Source organism: Muscardinus avellanarius (genome assembly GCF_963383645.1).
Source record: "Muscardinus avellanarius genome assembly, chromosome: X".
NCBI lineage: Eukaryota > Metazoa > Chordata > Mammalia > Rodentia > Gliridae > Muscardinus > Muscardinus avellanarius.
Genome location: NC_137792.1, coordinates 38,181,394 through 38,182,997, shown reverse-complemented (window position 1 = coordinate 38,182,997; position 1,604 = coordinate 38,181,394). Strand labels below are relative to the sequence as shown.

Genomic DNA, 1,604 nt, shown 5'->3' with positions numbered 1-1,604 from the left:
AGGGGTGACCTAGCCTGAGGCAGGGCTCCCCGCAGCTTGAAGGCTATTTATCCAGCAGGATGGCACTAACTGGGAGAAGAACAATGGGCGCTGTGATGTGTAAGGCTCCTGCTCTGGTTTGTAGCTGGTGGGGGACTCGCTCCTGGCTTAGGCTGAGGCAGGGCTTGGGAATCGAGGTGTACCACATGCATAACGGGGGGAGGCTGGTCGATCGAAGCTGGGGATCACTTGCATCGCCCCTACTCGCACTGTCCCCAGAAACCCAACCTACTTCTCACAAGATAAAAAACAATGCACTATCATATATCTCCTAGACTTTATTCATCGTAAGATGCACCACTTTAAAAATCCACCCTTCCTTCCTTTTTCTTGCCCATTTACAAGGCCTTCGGCCCAGTTTTCTTTACCAAAGGCTAAAGTTCTTGTTTGATCTTGCTGTAGGGTTGAGTGCAGAAGGCGGGGGAAGCTGGCTGGAATGGCTCACAGCTGCATCATCAAACGGACCTCCTTCTCGTAGATGTCAGGGATCCTCCCCACCGGGGAGTCGATCATGTGTATGGAGTTCTTACTGAATAGCTTGAATTCATAGTGGACAAGTTGTTCCCAGAAGCCGTTGTTGGGCCGGATGATGGGACGGCACGACTTGGTCCACGTGTGGGCGTCCAGCAGTGACATGGAGTGGTACTTCATGAGGTAGGCCAGGCACGCGGTGGCTGAGCGGCTCACACCCGCAGCGCAGTGCAGCAGCGTGCGGCCCTGCTTCATTTCCACGCTGTGGATGCGATCAGCGATGGGGTCAAAATAGTCGTACAGTTGGGAGCTGGGTGTATCGGTCACGGGCACCTGGATGTACTGAATGTCCTCGAAGAATGTGTTCATCACCTCTGCTGACACATTGATGATCATGGTGATGCCTTTACTGGACAGCATAAGTTGATTGTTAGCAGCCACACCGTTACTTATGTAAAGACTGCGAGTTATTTGGGAGAGGCCGTGGATGGAGGACTGCTGGACAGCCTGAGAAGGAATGAGACACGGAGGCGAAGTCATCTAGACGGCTCGGCAGGCTCTCAGTGCGGTGTTCAGGAAAGCAACCGAAAGGCCAAGTCACTTGCCAGGGTCTAGGAGGAAAGAGGACCTGGATGTTGATCACTGCCCTCTTCTCCACCTCCTCCTCACTGTCATCACAATACCCCGCCCCGGCCCCACCCTCAGGATTCTGGTTTCCAGGGCAACGGTAACTGGCGGCAGGGAGGGCACCCCCCCCCACCCCCCCATCCCCGCCAGATCTCCAGAGCCGTTCCCTCCACCCCTTTCTTCTTTCTCCTCTCTCTCCCTCCCTCACTTGGGGATTGAACCAACAGGATCTCGCTAGGTTGATGAGTCTCCCTACTTCCCTCGTACCTGTGATCCTCCTGTCGCAGCCTCCCAAGAACTGGGATTACAGGCATGGACCACCCCACCAGGCTTCTTTCTTTCTTTTTCCCTCCCTCTCTTCCTGTCTGTCTGTCTGTCTGTCTGTCTGTCTGTCTTGTTTCTCTTTTTTGGTACTGGGGATTGAACCCAGAGCATTCTACCACCGATCTATACCCCCAGCCCTATTT

General features: G+C 54.1%; 1 protein-coding gene across 1 annotated transcript; it reads right to left on the bottom strand.

The window, feature by feature from the left end:
- Window positions 1-480: 480 nt before the first annotated feature.
- On the bottom strand, window positions 481-1,050 carry DUSP21 (dual specificity phosphatase 21; the record flags this gene model as incomplete). The annotated part of the gene is made up of 1 exon (XM_080718368.1): window positions 481-1,050. One exon carries the CDS (start codon window positions 1,048-1,050, stop codon window positions 481-483), a length of 570 nt encoding a protein of 189 aa, XP_080574494.1.
- Between the last annotated feature and the right edge of the window lie 554 nt (window positions 1,051-1,604).